Below are 17,070 nucleotides of genomic sequence, written 5' to 3'. Positions count from 1 at the left end.
ACAGGGAATAAATGACTATGCGAAAATATATGTTTACTGTTTATTATTAAGGCAATTGTTTAATAACAGTCAAATTATTTACATCTGTACAGAAAAAAAAACATTCACCTTTTTAAATCATGCCTCAATTCTGTATCTAATACCCACATTTACAAACTTAATCTCTCTCAAACACAGGAAATCTGAACAGAAAACGATTTACCTCCCACCACCCCTGATTCCAAATCAAGTTGTTAACTCAAGTAACTCTAACAATGTTGCATCTGTATGTAAACTTATCAATATCAACCAGAGTTGTTCCTCTTCTTAACGCCTGACTGTAAGAGACTCCCCCTCCCCCAGTCAACACAAAAGGAATTCCATCTAACATAAAATAAATGACATCTAAAACTCATGCAGAAACAAAATGTTATATGACATCAGTGCTTTAGTCTCTTGTCACTCAGTGTCTGGCTGTTCGTAGTTACTCTAAATGTTACGATGAAGTTATTTAGACTAGAATTAATACAGCAATCTGATGTCCAATCCTCTAAATACTGATCAATATTAATCAAAAGAAATCAATCAATATCAAAACATAAAGATTTCAGAAAGTCAGAAAGGTCCGTCAAGTCAGACGGACAGACAGCAGAGAGAAACAACAATGCTACAACTTTTCTATTTTTTTCTTTGGCTTGAAGAACTTCTTCCCCTTCTCTCCCCAACCCAAAGTAACTATCTCACTCTGGTCACCGTGATAACTGGGCCGGGTCAGGCGCCTGCGCAGGATAGGCTGGGACAAGCTCCGTCCCCAAGGGGGTGTGGTCAGTAGCCTTTGCGGTGAGCATCTGATTAGCTTGTATCCGCTGGCAGATCTCAGCGTAGCTTGGCTTCTTGGACTCCTAACCATTCACAACACAGGACCGGTCAGTACCCAGCATACACAACTTCTCTGGTAGACAGATGACTGCATCTCAATAGTCTCTTCTCCTTCTTCTGCACTGATGAGGTGAGAAAACCATTTTAGACTATTGAGATGTAGCCATGCTGTGGTACATTCAACTTCACCATTTCAAAAAAACAACTATTAACCAGTTTGTCTCTGTAGTCTGTGAGTCGTCTCACCGCTGCTGGTCTGTTCCCCTTCGTGGTCTGAAGCGGTTCTTTCGCGGTCGGACGGGCTGCTGTGGTTCTCTTGGGAGACGCTACAGTTTCCTTTAGCTTCCTGTGGGACAGCAACAACCACCATATAACACAACACAAACGTAACATCATAACACTGACAAGTCTGTAACTTTCTTCCCTAAAGTAATCATACAAAACACATTGTGAACGGAAGGAGAATATACTCACTCTAGGGGGAGGGTTTTCTGAGGCAATGCTGTGATAGGCTGGAGGTCTTGTGAAGTCACAGTGGTTGGTTCGCTGGTACTGCTGCCTCTAACTGGACTCTGGAGCAAGAAAAACAACCTTACAAGAAAGTAGAGGGAGTGTCTGAGTGTGTTTGTGTGACTCTTGGTTACCTTGTGGTTGCTGGTTGCCTTGTGGATGTTGGTTGCTGTGGTAACTGTTGCTGTAGAAGCTGTAGCCAGGGGAAGTGGGGGGAAGCTATTGGGGTCGAGTTCCAGACTGGGAGACAAGGAGCGGGGGGGCGACTGGGGGGGCCCTCTCTAAACACACACACACACACTTATAAACAGGTTTATATGCACACAGACATACAGTACATATCCAGTACATATATGAATTTGTAACAGATCATTGCAGAAAACACAACTTGTTCAACATTTTCAGGGTCCCGTTTTGGGTCGTGAGCACTACTATCAAAACTACTGGCTGAAATGATACAAAACCTTTATAACACATCTTTAAGTACTTACAGAGTACTTGTCATCTCTTCTTCTCCTCTGACCAATGGGACCTCTCCTTCAGAGAGAGAGATAGAGAGATAGAGAGAGAGAGAGAGAGAGAGAGGCATAATTTTCTTCAGTTCAGGTGGTACCTAAAAAAAATGTCTCTCCCTTTTAGTCTCTAATGAAAATGAGTGATCAGGAAGAGACCCGTCTCTAAGGGCTAGAGGTTAGAGGTCACTACCTTCCTCTGTCAGTGCTGGGGGAGGACCCTGACCCCCCTCTCCCTCCACGTCGACCCCCTTCTCCATCCCTACGCCTGTTGCCTGGTAACCGTGGCCGACCCTGCCTGGGGGGGCCAGGGACGCATCCTATTGGTCCACCCTCCGGGAAGAAGGGAGGATCATCCAGAAGGCCCGGCCCCCTGTCGCCAGACCACCGCCTCTGGTCTCGCTGCCCCCTGCTGGAGGAGAGAGGGAAACACAGATGTCAAAAATCACCTCACCACAACGTAACTACAAACATGCTTCCATCGTCAAGCAAAACACAGAAAGGGAGAGAGACAAAAAGAGAGAGGGCAAGAGAATGATAGCTGGGGAGAAGGAGAGAGATGTCTCTCCAGAATGAGAACGTGAGTGAGGAGTGTATTACCTGTGTCTGTGTGAGGGGGATAGCTTGAAGCTGGGGAATCCTGGGAAGCCATCCATGAAGCCAGAGAATGACGCCATCTGCTGGACAGAACAACAATGACACCAGGGAGAGAGAACGCTTGTGCCTGCATGATAGATTTTGTGCCTGCGTGTGTATGTGTATTTTCCACCTCACCATGACAGGGTCTGTGTATCCGGCCATGGCAGCCAAGCTCTGATTGGTCATTGTGTAGAGCTGTGGGAGGGGCTGCTGGAAAGTGGGCTGGGCGTAGAATGGGCTGTAAGGCTGCTGATTGGTGCAGGGCTCCATTGGGCAGGGCCTGTAGCCATTCTTTGGCGCGTAAGATGTGACTGCCATCACTTTGGCCTTGATTCGCGCCTAATGAATGAATTAACCAATCTTTTATCATGTGATTGCCACTTGCATGGAAAAGTACTGTTTAGTGAAGGACCCTACACTCACCTTGATGGGTTTCCCCTGGAACATCCTTACCTCCTCTCTTAGGTACTGGAACGCCTGGAAAACACACACACACACACACACACACACACACACACACACACACACACACACACACACACACACACACACACACACCACACACACACACACACACACACACACACACACACACACACACACACACACACACACACACAGAGAGTAACAGAGTAACAGGATAGTCCAACTTAAATTAGCTTTCAAAGCTACTTTACTTAACGGCTAATCAGCATTTCCAGTAATTGTCCGGGAGGTGAGTGTATTGTCTCCTCCTCATGTTGAGATCCAAAGTTCAAACCATTTTAAGTGAATGAAATCTGCAGCTCAATGAAATGTGCATGAATGTCTAGAGGATCAATCCCTCTTACCTGTCGTTAACCCCCCTAACCCCAGTCTCTCCTACCTGTCATTACCCCCCTAACCCCAGTGCCTCCTACCTGTCGTTAACCCCCCTAACCCCAGTCTCTCCTACCTGTCGTTAACCCCCCCTAACCCCAGTCTCTCCTACCTGTCGTTAACCCCCCCTAACCCCAGTCTCTCCTACCTGTCGTTAACCCCCCCTAACCCCAGTCTCTCCTACCTGTCGTTAACCCCCCCTAACCCCAGTCTCTCCTACCTGTCGTTAACCCCCCCTAACCCCAGTCTCTCCTACCTGTCGTTAACCCCCCCTAACCCCAGTCTCTCCTACCTGTCGTTAACCCCCCCCAACCCCAGTCTCTCCTACCTGTCGTTAACCCCCCCCAACCCCAGTCTCTCCTACCTGTCGTTAACCCCCCCTAACCCGTCTCTCCTACCTGTCGTTAACCCCCCCTAACCCCAGTCTCTCCTACCTGTCGTTAACCCCCCCTAACCCCAGTCTCTCCTACCTGTCGTTAACCCCCCCTAACCCCAGTCTCTCCTACCTGTCGTTAACCCCCCCTAACCCCAGTCTCTCCAACCTGTCGTTAACCCCCCCTAACCCCAGTCTCTCCTACCTGTCGTTAACCCCCCCTAACCCCAGGATCTCCTACCTGTCGTTAACCCCCCCTAACCCCAGGATCTCCTACCTGTCGTTAACCCCCCCTAACCCCAGTCTCTCCTACCTGTCGTTAACCCCCCCTAACCCCAGTCTCTCCTACCTGTCGTTAACCCCCCCCAACCCCAGTCTCTCCTACCTGTCGTTAACCCCCCCTAACCCCAGTCTCTCCTACCTGTCGTTAACCCCCCCTAACCCCAGGATCTCCTACCTGTCGTTAACCCCCCCTAACCCCAGTCTCTCCTACCTGTCGTTAACCCCCCCTAACTCCAGTCTCTCCTACCTGTCGTTAACCCCCCTAACCCCAGTCGCTCCTACCTCTCGTTAACCCCCCCTAACCCCAGTCGCTCCTACCTATCATTAACCCCCCCTAACCCCAGTCTCTCCTACCTGTCATTAACCCCCCAAACCCCAGTCTCTCCTACCTGTCGTTAACCCCCCAAACCCGTCTCTCCTACCTGTCGTTAACCCCCCTAACCCCAGTCTCTCCTACCTGTCGTTAACCCCCCCTAACCCCAGTCTCTCCTACCTGTCGTTAACCCCCTAACCCAGTCTCTCCTACCTGTCGTTAACCCCCCCTAACCCCAGTCTCTCCTACCTGTCGTTAACCCCCCCTAACCCCAGTCTCTCCTACCTGTCGTTAACCCCCTAACCCAGTCTCTCCTACCTCTCGTTAACCCCCCAAACCCTAGTCTCTCCTACCTGTCGTTAACCCCCTAACCCAGTCTCTCCTACCTCTCGTTAACCCCCCAAACCCCAGTCTCTCCCAGCTGTTCATTAACCCCCTAACCCAGTCTCTCCTACCTCTCGTTAACCCCCCAAACCCTAGTCTCTCCTACCTGTCGTTAACCCCCTAACCCAGTCTCTCCTACCTCTCGTTAACCCCCCAAACCCCAGTCTCTCCCAGCTGTTCATTAACCCCCCTTAACCTCAGACTCCAAGCAGTACCTGTTGAGCGTCAGCCTCACTGTGGAAGGTGATGAACCAGTTGTCGTTCTGGGCAAACTCACAGCTCTGGATCCTGGGGAGTCTCTCACATGCAAACAGAGCCTTTACCTCCTGGTGGTCAACAAGATAAACACACACAATGTCAGAACGAACGAACGAACGAACGGACGGACACAAGTTTCTTACAGTTAGTGCTGAGCCATAAGTGCTTTATGAGGTCAGTTTGTTTTTGGATATTCTTTTGGGACATTAAATGCACTGTGGGTTGAATGCTGTAACAACACAAAATAAAACAATGAATAAAAGTACCATGATAAAAACATACTAGAACGTTCAATTGAACGAATGCTGTACTGTACTGAAGGTCAAGTTGAGAAACGGGGAGGGGCTGGGTTGTGGCTTCAAAATGCACCTCTGCCCTTTAAATACGTCACTCATTGTTTTAAGCCACACCCACCGAACGGAGCAAACGTACCTCAAAATCTTTTCGAGAATGTTTTGGGGAAACGTGTCGCAACATAGCAAACGTTCCAGCAAACTGAACACACCCCTGATGTATTTCTAGAGAAACTGAGCATTGAGCTCAGAAAAAAACATAACTAAATGGAATTCAAAAGAATTGAACCGATGTCGGTCAATTAGTTGTTTAAAAACAACAAATTCTTACCTCTGGGGGTGTGGTCTCTGGGACCTCTCGGAGGATGACGATACAGCGACCCTGATGTGGCCGTACCTTCTGTCCACATTCTGCCACCTCCACCAGTGGCAATGCTACGAGCCAATCAGGAGAGAGGACACGGTCAGCGCCCTCCCGCCAAGTAAACATCTTACCCAATCAGGTATACCAGTGGTTCCCAAACATTTCACAGTCCCGTACCCCTTCAAACATTCAACCTCCAGCTACGTACCCCCTCTAGCACCAGGGTTGTTTTTTTGCCATCATTGTAAGCCTGCCACACACACACACACACACACACACACACACACACACACACACACACACACACACACACACACACACACACACACACACACACACACACACACACATTTATTAAACATAAAAATGAGTGTGAGTTGTCGTCGCAACCCGGCTCATGGGAAGTGAGCTCTTATAGAACCAGGGCACAAATAATAATAATCAATAATCTTGTTCTTTATTTAGCCATCTTGCATATGAAACCTTATTTGTTCATCGACAATTGTGAATAACTTACCACAGGTTAATGAGAAGGGTGTGCTTGAAAGGATGCACATAACTCTGCAATGTTGGGTTGTATTGGAGTCTCAGTCTTAAATCATTTTCCACACAGTCTGTGTCTGTATTTAGTCATGCTAGTGAGGGCTGAGAACCCACTCTCACATAGGTACGTGGTTGCTAAGGGCATCAGTGTCTTAACAGCGAGATTTGCCAAGGCAGGATACTCTGAGCGCAGCCCAATCCAGAAATCTGGCAGTGGCTTCTGATTAAATAACATTTTCACAGAACTGCTTGTTGCAATTTCGATGAGGCTCTCTTGTTCAGATATCGGTAAGTGGACTGGAGGCAGGGCATGAAAGGGATAACGAGAATCCAGTTGTTTGTGTCGTCCATTTTGGGAAAGTACCTGTGTAATTGCGCACCCAACTCACTCAGGTGCTTCGCTATATCACATTTGACGTTGTCCGTAAGCTTGAGTTCATTTGCACACAAAAAAACTCATATAATGATGGAAAGACCTGTGTGTTGTCCTTGTTAATGCAGACAGAGAAGAGCTCCAACTTCTTAATCATAGCCTCAATTTTGTCCCGCACATTGAATATAGTTGCGGAGAGTTCCTGTAATCCTAGATTCAGATCATTCAGGTGAGAAAAAACATCACCCAGATAGGCCAGTCGTGTGAGAAACTCATCATCATGCAAGCGGTCAGACAAGTGAACATTTTGGTCAGTAAAGAAAAATGTAAGCTCGTCTCTCAATTTAAAAAAAACGTGTCAATACTTTTCTAGCCAGCGCACTTCTGTATGTTGTAAAAGCGTTACATAGTCACTGCCCATATCATTGCATAGTGCAGAAAATACACAAGAGTTCAGGGGCCTTGCTTTAACAAAGTTAACAATTTTCACTGTAGTGTCCAAAACGTCTTTCAAGCTGTCAGGCATTCCCTTGGCAGCAAGAGCCTCTCGGTGGATGCTGCAGTGTACCCAAGTGGCGTCGGCAGCAACTGTTTCCACTCCACTATGTCTCCCTGTCATGGCTTTTGTACCATCAGTACAGATACCAACGTGAGCAGCAGCTACTTTTGGCTACATACGGCCCGTTAGTGGAATTTCCATGAGAGAGCAACGGTTAATGTGATTGGATGTTAATTATTTGACTAGGCTACCTGTATTTGACATTGTGTTGTTATTTCGCTGAACACTAGATGGTTTCATTTTATTTTTGGCAGTGAAACGAGGCTACTCAGGCGACAAAAAAACCTCGCCCAAATATAGCCCCGTTGGAAAATATAAATGGACTGTTTGACTTTTTAACATTTTTTTATGTGAATCACATTTTTATTTGGCGTACCCCCGACGGCATTGCGCGTACCCCAGTTTGAGAATACCTGATGTATACAATACAACAACTAACCAACATACATACACTACCGGTCAAAAGTTTTAGAACACCTACACATTCAAGGGTTTTTCTTTATTTTTATTATTTTCTACATTGTAGAATAATAGGTAGGACATAAAAACTATGAAATAACACATATGGAATCTGTAGTAACCAAAAAAGTGTTAAACAAATCAAAACATTTTATATTTGAGATTATTCAAATAGCCACCCTTCGCCTCGATGACAGCTTTGCACACTCTTGGCATTCTCTCAACCAGCTTCATGAGGTAGTCACCCGGAATGCATTTCAATTAACAGGTGTGCCTTCTTAAAAGCACATTTGTGGAATTTCTTTCCTTCCTTAATGTGTTTGAGCCAATCAGTTGTGTTGTGAAAATGTAGGGGGTATACAGAAGATAGCCCTATTTGGTAAAAGACCAAGTCCATATTATGGCAAGAACAGCTCAAATAAACAAAGAGAAACCACAGTCCATCATTAATTTAAGACTTGAAGGTCAGTCAATACAGAAAAATTGCAGTCGCAAAAACCATCAAGCGCTGTGATGAAACTGGCTCTCATGAGGACCGCCACAGGAATGGAACACCCAGAGTTACCTCTGCTGCAGAGGATAAGTTCATTAGAGTTACCAGCATCAGAAATTGCAGCCCAAATAAATGCATCACAGAGTTCAAATAACAGACACATCTCAACATCAACTGTTCAGAGGAGACTGAGTGAATCAGGCCTTCATGGTTGAATTGCTGCAAAGAAATCACTATTAAAAGGACACCAATAATAAGAAGAGACTTGCTTGGGCCAAGAAACACGAGCAATGGAAACTAGACCGGTAGAAATGTGTCCTTTGGTCCGGAGTCTAAATTGGAGATTTTTGGTTCCAACCTCCGTTTCTTTGTGATACGCAGAGTAGGTGAACGGATGATCTCCATATGTGCATTTCCCACCATAAAGCATGGAGGAGGTGTTATGGTGTGGGGGTGCTTTGCTGGTGACACTGTCTGTGATTTATTTAGAATTCAAGGCACACTTAACCAGCATGGCTACCATAGCATTCTGCAACGATACGCCATCCCATCTGGTTTGGGCATAGTGGGACTATCAATGACCCAACACACCTCCAGCCTGTGTAAGAGCTATTTTACCAAGAAGGAGAGTGCTGCATCAGATGACCTGGCCTCCACAGTCCCCCGACCACAACCAAATTGAGATGGTTTGGGATGAGTCGAACCGCAGAGTGAAGGAAAAGCAGCCAACAAGTGCTCAGTATATGTGGGAACTCCTGTTGGAAAAGCATTCCAGGTGAAGCTGGTTGAGAGAATGCCAAGAGGTTGCAAAGCTGTCATCAAGGCAAAGGGAGCCTATTTGAAGAATCTCAATCTAAAATATATTTTATTTGTTTAACACTTTTTGTTACTACAGATTCCATATGTGTTATTTCATAGTTTTGATGTCTTCACTATTATTCCACATGATAGAAAATAGTAAAAATAAAGAAAAACCCTTGAATGAGTAGGTGTTCTAAAACTTTTGACCGTTGGTGTACACACACACAAAAACTTAAGTTAACTCACACTTGAGGACGTCAGAGATGAGCTCCAAGTCCGTGCTGAGCTTCTTGATGTGGTCGATGTTGGCAAGCGTTGCTATGGGAACGTACTGGTCACTGTCCATCTGGGAGACGAGGTAGAGGTCATTGGCCAGGTTCTCCCTGAGGGGACATCAGCCAATCAGAAAACAAACCTTACTGTCCACTGACCAATCAGAAACGACCCTCGCTGCCCATTGACCAATCACACAGACGTACCGTGACAGACAGGACTCCAGTGAGGTCTTCAGCTGCGCCATGAGCTCCTCTGAAAGCAACAACATGAATAACATATGTCTGTATCAGACATCATCTGATAAACAGTCTTGTTTGACCAGCCAGTAACGTTGGTACCTGAGACACAGCTGTCCTGGACCAGGCCATTGGCTGACGGGTTTCCCATGGTGACCACCGGAAATTCTACACCGCCCGGTTCCAGCTGAGCCTCGCCCACTTCCTCCAGGTCATATCCCTGCTCATACCCTGAGGACCAATCAGGTAGTGACGTTTACTAGACAGACACTAAAATAAGCCAAAGAAGGCAGCAGACCCCTCTGGATTAAGGGCTAGGCGTTGTTTTATATTCACTCTACTACCGCATGCTTACCTTCCTGGTTGTCAAGGTGACTGGTCACCGCCAGCCATGATTGGAGGGCGTCAGTGTAGACTAGGCCTGAGGGGTCCAAGCTAAGCGTGTGATTGGCCCATACTTGAGCGTTTGGGTTCAGCTCAGAGACCGGGGTGGATTCCTGTAAGGGAACACACACACCCAAGGTCAGTGTGTCTTCGAAAAATAGAAAACTTCTATAGTGTGTGTGTGTACTCCTCGCTCCTGCCAGGTCTCAACTGGGTCAATCGTGACCAGAACAGAACTTTTTAACTCACATGAATAGAGATGTGTGTTTTCTCATCCCGACAGTTGACAGACACACACGGCTGAAGTACTCACAGGCTGGTGGTGAGGGTGCCATTCCCAGAGACAAGAGTCCTGGGGCAGCAGAGTGCTGCAGGTGGTGTAGGCCATGGATCTAGGGGGCTGCTCCTCCTCGCCTTCACCCTGGCTGGGCACCATATCCTGGGCCCATCCTCCACAGCCCTCTTGCAGCCCTGGCCCTAAATGCATCCAGGGAGAGGGGTAGAGGCCCGAGAAGGTGGGGTCCACTTCCTCCCCAAGCAGCTCTGATACCATGTCCATCATGCCCCGCTCTTCAGTCTGACCTCTAAGCCCCACAGTGCCCGTCTCTGTGGTGACAGGCAGTGACCTCTGACCCAGGAACTGTATCTGGTAAGACGGGGTGGAGGTGTAAACATCAATCTGATCATGCTCCACCCCCAGCACACCTGCCAGCAAATAGGAATCTGCAGTTGTTGCATCGTCTCCAGGGTAGTTCACAGTAGAACAGTTATCGCCGTGGTAACCAAAGGTCAGGGGCCCCTCACTACTGTCAATGTGTGTCCCTACACTACTGTCAGCGTTCTGCAGTCAGTGGGTTCAGTTCCTCTCTCTGAACTCACTCTCCCATCACTCCCCTCTGACCCTACAGAGGAGGAAGTGGACAAGGAGTTTGAAGAACCTTTACAGGGCGGTAAGTGAGTGTCCTCACTAGGCAGGTCCTGAGGGACAGCAGTAGAGCCTCCTCTTTCCTCAGAGAGATGGCTGCTTTCTGGGTCCTCCTCACAGTCCTGAGGAAGATGGGCACCCGGCTCTGTCCTCACAACCCTGAGGAAGATGGCTGCTCCCTCTGGTGGGGTGACAGGTGACGGAAGCCATTTCCTGCCAGTGTTTCTGTTCCACACTGGTTTCCGGCTCCTTTTCTGTTCCTGCAGATCTTCCCCCTATAACCTCAGCCTGGACTGGCCAATCAGTGAGCTCTGAGTCATCAGCAGGGCTCCTGTTATTTCCAGGAGGTTTGACATGATCCCCATCAGGTCTCCCAGTATGCACATGGGTTATGTTTTGGTCAGGCTTGGTGTTGCGGTCAGAAGTAGTATCATATGGATCAAGTTGTTTCAGCTTCATGTTCCACATCCACTGGTCTAAGGTCAGATTTCAATGAGTAGACAGTAAAGTCCCTGGGTAGAGACACTGGGTAGACTGTCGATAGTGAGGAGAGTGTGGAGACTGGTGATACCTCTGTTAGTGTGGTCTCCACTGTCCTGCTGAGCATGGTCTCCTTTCAGCCTCTCACTGATCACACTTACTGAGACAGCCTGGTATATCTCTCCTCTCACTGATCACACTTACTGAGACAGCCTGGTATAACTCTCCTCTCACTGATCACACTTACTGAGACAGTCTGGTATATGTCCCGCCCCTCCATCTCCTCTACACACGTGGCTTCATTCACTGCCCCAACCAGGGGGCTGGAGTTGGGACTAGGACTAGAGCTGGGTGTGAGCTGCTCCTCTGTAAGGGTAGGGTCAGGAAGGCAGGGGTCTGTGGGGGTGGGGGGATAGAGTTGTGGGTATCATGGATATTTAAATCTGTAAGGGTAGGGTCAGGAAGGCAGGGGTCTGTGGGGGTGGGGATAGAGTTGTGGGTATCATGGATATTTAAATCTGTAAGGGTAGGGTCAGGAAGGCAGGGGTCTGTGGGGGTGGGGATAGAGTTGTGGGTATCATGGATATTTAAATCTGTAAGGGTAGGGTCAGGAAGGCAGGGGTCTGTGGGGGTGGAGATAGAGTTGTGGGTATCATGGATATTTAAATCTGTAAGGGTAGGGTCAGGAAGGCAGGGGTCTGTGGGGGTGGGGATAGAGTTGTGGGTATCATGGATATTTAAATCTGTAAGGGTAGGGTCAGGAAGGCAGGGGTCTGTGGGGGTGGGGATAGAGTTGTGGGTATCATGGATATTTAAATCTGTAAGGGTAGGGTCAGGAAGGCAGGGGTATGTGGGGGTGGGGATAGAGTTGTGGGTATCATGGATATTTAAATCTGTAAGGGTAGGGTCAGGAAGGCAGGGGTATGTGGGGGTGGGGATAGAGTTGTGGGTATCATGGATATTTAAATCTGTAAGGGTAGGGTCAGGAAGGCAGGGGTCTGTGGGGGTGGGGATAGAGTTGTGGGTATCATGGATATTTAAATCTGTAAGGGTAGGGTCAGGAAGGCAGGGGTCTGTGGGGGTGGGGATAGAGTTGTGGGTATCATGGATATTTAAATCTGTAAGGGTAGGGTCAGGAAGGCAGGGGTCTGTGGGGGTGGAGATATAGTTGTGGGTATCATGGATATTTAAATCTGTAAGGGTAGGGTCAGGAAGGCAGGGGTCTGTGGGGGTGGGGATAGAGTTGTGGGTATCATGGATATTTAAATCTGTAAGGGTAGGGTCAGGAAGGCAGGGGTCTGTGGGGGTGGAGATAGAGTTGTGGGTATCATGGATATTTAAATCTGTAAGGGTAGGGTCAGGAAGGCAGGGGTCTGTGGGGGTGGGGATAGAGTTGTGGGTATCATGGATATTTAAATCTGTAAGGGTAGGGTCAGGAAGGCAGGGGTATGTGGGGGTGGGGATAGAGTTGTGGGTATCATGGATATTTAAATCTGTAAGGGTAGGGTCAGGAAGGCAGGGGTCTGTGGGGGTGGGGATAGAGTTGTGGGTATCATGGATATTTAAATCTGTAAGGGTAGGGTCAGGAAGGCAGGGGTCTGTGGGGGTGGGGATAGAGTTGTGGGTATCATGGATATTTAAATCTGTAAGGGTAGGGTCAGGAAGGCAGGGGTCTGTGGGGGTGGGGATAGAGTTGTGGGTATCATGGATATTTAAATCTGTAAGGGTAGGGTCAGGAAGGCAGGGGTCTGTGGGGGTGGGGATAGAGTTGTGGGTATCATGGATATTTAAATCTGTAAGGGTAGGGTCAGGAAGGCAGGGGTCTGTGGGGGTGGGGATAGAGTTGTGGGTATCATGGATATTTAAATCTGTAAGGGTAGGGTCAGGAAGGCAGGGGTCTGTGGGGGTGGAGATAGAGTTGTGGGCATCATGGAGGTCTAAATCCCTCTTTGCATTTTCTCTTTTCTGGCTGCTGTCAACCATCTTTTCTGTGGGCATAGAACCTCTCTTCTTACCACACCCTCTCTCCTCCCGGTGTGATGTCAGCTGAAGTATGTCGGGAGCTGTAATGTCTCCAGTTAACAGCAGGGTTCTGGCGTCGCCGGGGGCGATGGGGCTGTCCTGTCGTAATGCCTGAGGGTCCTCATAGCTTCTCCAGAGAAGGTCCGCAGAGCTGGTGCCACGGGGGGCTCACAATAGGATTGGTCAAAAGCTGCTGGTTCCAATGTTTGTGATTGGTTGATGGGTGTAAATTCAACTGTTTGTGATTGGTCAGAAGCCATGGGTTCAGAAGCCTTGGGTTCTGTTATGTGCCATAGGTCAGGCGTTTGCAGATTTCACTCTGTGTGATTGGTCATTGGCTGTAGGTTCTTCTGCGTGTAATCGGATAGAGGCTGTATGTTCCCCTGAATGTGATTGGATAGCTGTAGGTTCTTCAATGTGTGATTGAATAAAGGATAATTGTTCCGCTGTCTGCGATTGGTCAGTGTCGAGGTCATATGCGTCGATGGAGCAGACGCTGTAGAAGCTCTGAGTTCTGGCCCTGAAACCCCGCCCCAGGGTTTCCCTGACGACACAGTCTTCCTCCTCAATCCGCCACTAAATTGAGGTAATCCCCCCAGCTCTGACATCATACAGCTGGTGGGTTGGGGATGTCTTGACCAGGCGGGTTCTCCAACCCTCGGTCTCTTCCTGGCCGGGGTCCAGGGTCCGGCTGAACCAGGTATCCCAGAGCACTTCATTCTCTGCTATCCTCTGTCTCACTGGGCTCTCAATTGTGTTCACTATTTTCTGTCTTTCTGGGTTCTCCATGGTGTTCTCTATCCTCTGGCTGGCTGAGTTCTGCATGGTGTTCTCCATCTGTCTCGCTAGGTTCTCAAATGTCTTGATCTTCTGTTTGGGTGGGTTCTCCATGGTGTTCTCTATCCTCTGGCTGGCTGAGTTCTGCATGGTGTTCTCCATCTGTCTCGCTAGGTTCTCAAATGTCTTGATCTTCTGTTTGGGTGGGTTCTGCATGGTGTTCTCTATCCTTTGTCTAGGTGAATTCTCCATGCTGTTCTCTGCTATTTTCTGTTTTAATTGGCTCTCCACACACTCCTCCATACACAGAACATTCTCACAGCTGGCCCTGGCCTTGGCAGTGTGTGTGTGTGGCACTCCTGCCTCCATGGAGTCGATGTGTGTGTTGGTCTGTGTGACCATGCCGGGGCCTGCGGAGGCGTTAATAATAGCCGGTTCCTCCTCCTGTGAGTGTTCTGGACTGAGTGGCCCCCGACTCCGCTACCTCTCGCCATGGGGCCTGTGAACACGTTGTCTTGGATGACATTGTTCTTCTTCTCCTGTTCCTGAATCTTCCGTTTGGCTGGTCCGTCTGGCACACAAGTGTGTTGAGCCAGTTGGTCAGATACATGTTGAGCCAGGCCATTAGCATGTGACCCTTGCCTTTACTCTTGCCTATTTGGCTGACTTACTCACTGTCTCGCTCTCTCTCCCTGCAAAGCCACTACAGAAGGCATGCCTAGACTGTGACTCTATGGCTAAATACCCACTGAAGCTCTGAGCAGCAGGAGGGATAAAATAGTTATGGGTGTATATGGGATGTATGCTAGTGTGTGTGTACTAATGAACAATCTGAACAACACATCAAGTCACAAACAACTGCACAATCCTTGTGACAATCTGCAATGTAGGTCTTGTATCTAATGATTAGAGCTAGGAGGTTTTTACTAGTCAGGTCACATAGCTGAGAAACATATGATCTACTACGCCAGACCCAAAAGGCTGTGTGTGTGAGTAAAGAGCTTTAGTGACAGTACTGTACCAGGTGTTGACGCTCCAGACCGAGGTGGTGTGACCACGTCTCCCGCAGCACCGGAGGCTCAGCTGGGACGGCCGACTCCTGGTCTGACGTCATGTGACGTCTGAACTCCTCTCAGGGATGTGTGCTGCTGCTCACCAGGGAAGCTGGTTGGGGGATATATCTAAACTCAGCAAAAAAAGAAACGTCCCTTTTTCAGGACCCTGTCTTTCAAAGATAATTCGTAAAAATCCAAATAACTTCACAGATCTTCATTGTAAAGGGTTTAAACACTGTTTCCCATGCTTGTTCAATGAACTATAAACAAATAATTAACATGCACCTGTGGAACGGTCGCTAAGACACTAACAGCTTACAGATGGTAGGCAAATAAGGTCACAGTTATGAAAACTTAGGACACTAAAGAGGCCTTTCTACTGAGTCTGAAAAACACAAAAAGAAAGATGCCCAGGGTCCCTGCATGAACGTGCCTTAGGAATGCAGCAAGGAGGCATGAGGACTGCAGATGTGGCCAGGGCAATAAATTGCAATGTCCGTACTGTGAGACGCCTAAGACAGCGCTACAGGGAGACAGGACGGACAGCTAATCATCCTCGCAGTGACAGACCACGTGTAACAACACCTGCACAGGATTGGTACATCCGAACATCACACCTGCGAGACAGTTACAGGATGCTCTACAACAACTGCCTGAGTTACACCAGGAACGCACAATCCCTCCATTAGTGCTCAGACTCTCTGCAATAGGCTGAGAGAGGCTGGACTGAGGGCTTGTAAGCCTGTTGTAAGGCAGGTCCTCACCAGACATCACCAGCAACAACGTCGCCTATGGGCACAAACCCACCGTCACTGGACCAGACAGGACTGGCAAAACGTGCTCTTCACTGACGAGTCGCGGTTTTGTCCCACCAGGGGTGCTGGTCGGGTTCGCGTTTATCATCGAAGGAATGAGCGTTACACTGAGACCTGTACTCTGGAGCGGGTTCGATTTGGAGGTGGAGGGTCCAACAAGCTCATCATCAGACTGAGCTTGTTGTCATTGCAGGCAATCTCAATGCTATGCGTTACAGGGAAGACATCCTCCTCCCTCATGTGGTACCCTTCCTGCAGGCTCATCCTGACATGACCCTCCAGCATGACAATGCCACCATCCATACTGCTCGTTCTGTGCGTGATTTCCTGCAAAACAGGAATGTCAGTGTTCTGCCATGGCCAGCGAAGAGCCCGGATCTCAATCCAATTGAGCACGTCTGGGACCTGTTGGATCGGAGGGTGAGGGCTTGGGCCATTCGCCCCAGAAATGTCCGGAAACTTGCAGGTGCCTTGGTGGAAGAGTGGGGTAACATCTCACAGCAAGAACTGGCAAATCTGGTGCAGTCCATGAGGAGGAGATGCACTGCAGTACTTAATGCAGCTGGTGGCCACACCAGATACTGACTGTTACTTTTGATTTTGTTCAGGGACACATTATTCCATTTCTGTTAGTCACATGTCTGTGGAACTTGTTCAGTTTATGTCTCAGTTGTTGAATCTTATGTTCATACAAATATTTACACATGCTAAGTTTGCTGAAAATAAACGCAGTTGACAGTGAGAGGACGTTTCTTTTTTTGCTGAGTTTATATGTGTATATACAGTGCCTTCGGGAAAGTATTCAGACCCCATTTTGTTACGTTACAGCCTTATTCTAAAATGGATTAAATAAAATACAAATCCTCAGAGATGTACACAACACCCCATATTGACAAAGTGAAAAAAGGTTTTTAGAAATTTTTGCAAATGTATTAAATAAAAACAGAAATTCCTTCTTTACATAAGTATTCAGACTAGAGGTCGACCGATTAATCGGAATGGCCGATTCATTAGGGCCGATTTTCAAGTTTTCATAACAAATCGGTAATCGGCATTTTTGGACACTGATCATGGCTGATTACATTGCACTCCACGAGGAGACTGCGTGGCAGGCTGACTACTTGTTATGCGAGTGCAGCAAGGAGCCAAGGTAAGGTGCTAGCTAGCATTAAACTTATCTTATAAAAAACAATCAATCTTAACATAATCACTAGTTAACTACACATGG

At 48.0% G+C, this 17,070-nt stretch overlaps 1 protein-coding gene across 4 annotated transcripts in view; it reads right to left on the bottom strand.

Annotated features, from left to right (window-relative positions):
* Window positions 1–26: 26 nt before the first annotated feature.
* LOC106590509 (la-related protein 4B) overlaps window positions 27–17,070 on the bottom strand; it is a 22,329-nt gene continuing 5,285 nt past the window's right edge. The window contains exons 2-17 of one of the 4 annotated variants that reach the window (XM_045710599.2): window positions 14,994–15,153; window positions 9,740–9,881; window positions 9,487–9,615; window positions 9,352–9,400; window positions 9,119–9,255; window positions 5,612–5,715; window positions 4,945–5,055; window positions 2,943–2,996; window positions 2,655–2,858; window positions 2,481–2,557; window positions 2,074–2,289; window positions 1,860–1,905; window positions 1,503–1,649; window positions 1,333–1,430; window positions 1,105–1,204; window positions 27–881 (exon numbers count right to left, since the gene is read on the bottom strand). In XM_045710599.2, coding sequence (XP_045566555.1) covers window positions 729–881; window positions 1,105–1,204; window positions 1,333–1,430; window positions 1,503–1,649; window positions 1,860–1,905; window positions 2,074–2,289; window positions 2,481–2,557; window positions 2,655–2,858; window positions 2,943–2,996; window positions 4,945–5,055; window positions 5,612–5,715; window positions 9,119–9,255; window positions 9,352–9,400; window positions 9,487–9,615; window positions 9,740–9,881; window positions 14,994–15,086 — 1,860 coding nt within the window. In that variant the 5' untranslated portion in view covers window positions 15,087–15,153 and the 3' untranslated portion in view covers window positions 27–728. Of the gene's footprint in view, window positions 981–1,104; window positions 1,205–1,332; window positions 1,431–1,502; window positions 1,650–1,859; window positions 1,906–2,073; window positions 2,293–2,480; window positions 2,558–2,654; window positions 2,859–2,942; window positions 2,997–4,944; window positions 5,056–5,611; window positions 5,716–9,118; window positions 9,256–9,351; window positions 9,401–9,486; window positions 9,616–9,739; window positions 9,882–14,993; window positions 15,154–17,070 lie in introns of all 4 variants that reach the window. The other 3 variants (XM_045710597.2, XM_014181595.3, XM_014181597.3) reach the window with 3 other exon arrangements.

The sequence above is a fragment of the Salmo salar genome, chromosome 29, assembly GCF_965601325.2.
Source record: "Salmo salar chromosome 29, fSalSal1, whole genome shotgun sequence".
In the NCBI taxonomy this organism is placed as follows: Eukaryota; Metazoa; Chordata; class Actinopteri; order Salmoniformes; family Salmonidae; genus Salmo; species Salmo salar.
This window is presented reverse-complemented; position numbering and strand designations above follow the sequence as displayed.